The following is a 2078-nucleotide window of genomic DNA, read 5'->3' on the forward strand; positions in this document are numbered from 1 at the left end:
TTCCCTTTCTAAATCTGTCAATAACCATATTATAAAAATAACTATTTGAAGATGCATATTATGTGTCCTGCCACCATAGAATCATGCCCTTGTCAATTATTGAGGAGATCAAGTTTCTGATAGCATCTTAAAGCGTGTTACTGATTTTAAAAAGTACCCCCATCAAGTTTGAAGAGAATTTTAGATATCATTTATGATTGAAGGGGTTGGGGTTGTTTAAATTGACTCTTTTTGCATTTCGGGAAAACAAACAAAAACCCCCCCAAAAAGACACAAAAAACCCCAACAAAACTCCACAAAAAATAAGAAAAAAGAAAAATAATTCTAAACCCAAACCTTAAAATTTGCCACTGTGGAATTAACCTCTATTTCCCAAAGAGATGAGGTAAAGCTTAATTTCATTCAAGTTCAAGTTTTTCGACCAAACACTGAGACGGATCACAGTTATTCTCAAGAGAACATCTCCAGTAATATAAATGGGTAATGAAGAAGAGTATTCAAGAGACCATAAAGTTATACCCATATAGCACACAATACTGTGCACCCTGCCGTAATTTTGATTCACCAACGAGCGCACTATTTGACTTTATTTTGGAACCAAATAAATGGCATGGAAGAAAAGTCAACAGCAGTCTCAATTATAGCGAGACTGGTGTTATTCTTTTCACTTGCACGCCTATGGTGAGTACCAGCGCAACTTAGTTCCTAAATACAGCAAAGAGCAGCGCCTGTGACAGGATCTGGTCTAGGATATTATAAACCAAGGCTATACTACGAAAAACGCTAAAGCTAAAGATATTTCCCCCAAAAAAATTATAACGGTGCTATCGTCTGCAAAGGATTCACTGAATACACTATACCTTTCAAGAGCACTTGTCTCAATTCAACGGGGTGAAGCCTCTTACCGCCTTTGCTTAGAAACTTTTCATACTCCGGTGGGCAGGGCTCTGAGTTCAGTAAGGCCGATATCCTGAGATAAAATTGAAGAAAGAGATATACCGTCATAGATATGCTGGTAGCCCCTGACATTACTACTTCTGTCAATTGAGGCCGAATAAAATTTCTCGTCATTTTTTGTAAGTCACAAAAATATACACATAATACTAGTCGTGGACAATACAGACACCAACATCTTTATTAAAATTTTATGTTCATCATCTTTATTGATTTCATCAGTTTCTTTCACGATCAAAAGAGACGACACTGTCTTCCTCATCAAAACGATATGAAGAAAATCAACAACGAAAACGAGAAGGAGTAGTAGTAGTAGTAGAAGTAGTAGTAGAAGAAGAAGAAGAAGAAAAAGAAGAAGAAGAAGAAGAAGAAGAAGAAGAAGAAGAAGAAGAAGAAGAAGAACAACAACAACAACAACAACAGCAACAACAACAACAACAACAACAACAACGGTAGAAAACAACAACAGCAATAACGCACAGCTCCGAGAAATGTGTTTCAAATCAACAGGGTGAAGTACACACGCTCAGGGACCTGGGTTGAGTGCTATATAAATTACCATAAATGAGGGAGAAACGAGTAGTGGACAATACCATTCATATTCTTAAAAAAGCATTACCGAATCTTAAGGACAAAAAGAGACGGTGAAAATGAGTTACCTGTCCATCTTGACACAATGACTGAGTTCTGCTCCAAGAATACGCCACTGAGAAGAATGGGATTTCCAGGAACAATATGTGACCACGGGAACCTGTGACAAAAAAAAAATTATTACCGAGTATAAATAAACTTTGAAGCAATTTATTATATACCTCATTTCATCTCGCAAGTCGTTAAGACTTCGAGTTCAGATGAGATGCAGCGTTTCGTTCAACTGTATACTTGGTATCACAACGATTTATATTGCAAATTATCTATTAATAATAGTTTGTTTCGATCTTGTTCCAGCTTGTTTGCATTGCAGTAGGCAAAAATATACCACTTACTTCATTGACTACTAGCAAGGACCTCGTTCAACGCTGGTTTGATAGTACTGCAACTTTAATACTATATGCAACTACGGTCCGAAAGACTCTCATACCACTCGATAACCAGTTGACCGAAAGATCCGCAGTTTGAAGTGT

The 2078-nt window shown here is 37.0% G+C and overlaps 1 protein-coding gene across 1 annotated transcript in view; it reads right to left on the reverse strand.

Moving 5' to 3' along the window:
• LOC101848769 (kynurenine/alpha-aminoadipate aminotransferase, mitochondrial-like) overlaps positions 1 to 2078 on the reverse strand; it is a 4607-nt gene extending 2529 nt beyond the window's left edge. The window contains exons 1-3 of the mRNA XM_005105233.2: positions 1614 to 2078; positions 861 to 970; positions 1 to 14 (exon numbers count right to left, since the gene is read on the reverse strand). The exon at positions 1 to 14 is cut by the window's left edge and continues 86 nt beyond it. Of these exons, the coding sequence (XP_005105290.1) occupies positions 1 to 14; positions 861 to 970; positions 1614 to 1771 (282 nt within the window). The 5' untranslated portion in view covers positions 1772 to 2078. The remainder of the gene's footprint in view (positions 15 to 860; positions 971 to 1613) is intronic.

This window comes from Aplysia californica, unplaced genomic scaffold (assembly GCF_000002075.1).
Source record: "Aplysia californica isolate F4 #8 unplaced genomic scaffold, AplCal3.0 scaffold00459, whole genome shotgun sequence".
In the NCBI taxonomy this organism is placed as follows: domain Eukaryota; kingdom Metazoa; phylum Mollusca; class Gastropoda; order Aplysiida; family Aplysiidae; genus Aplysia; species Aplysia californica.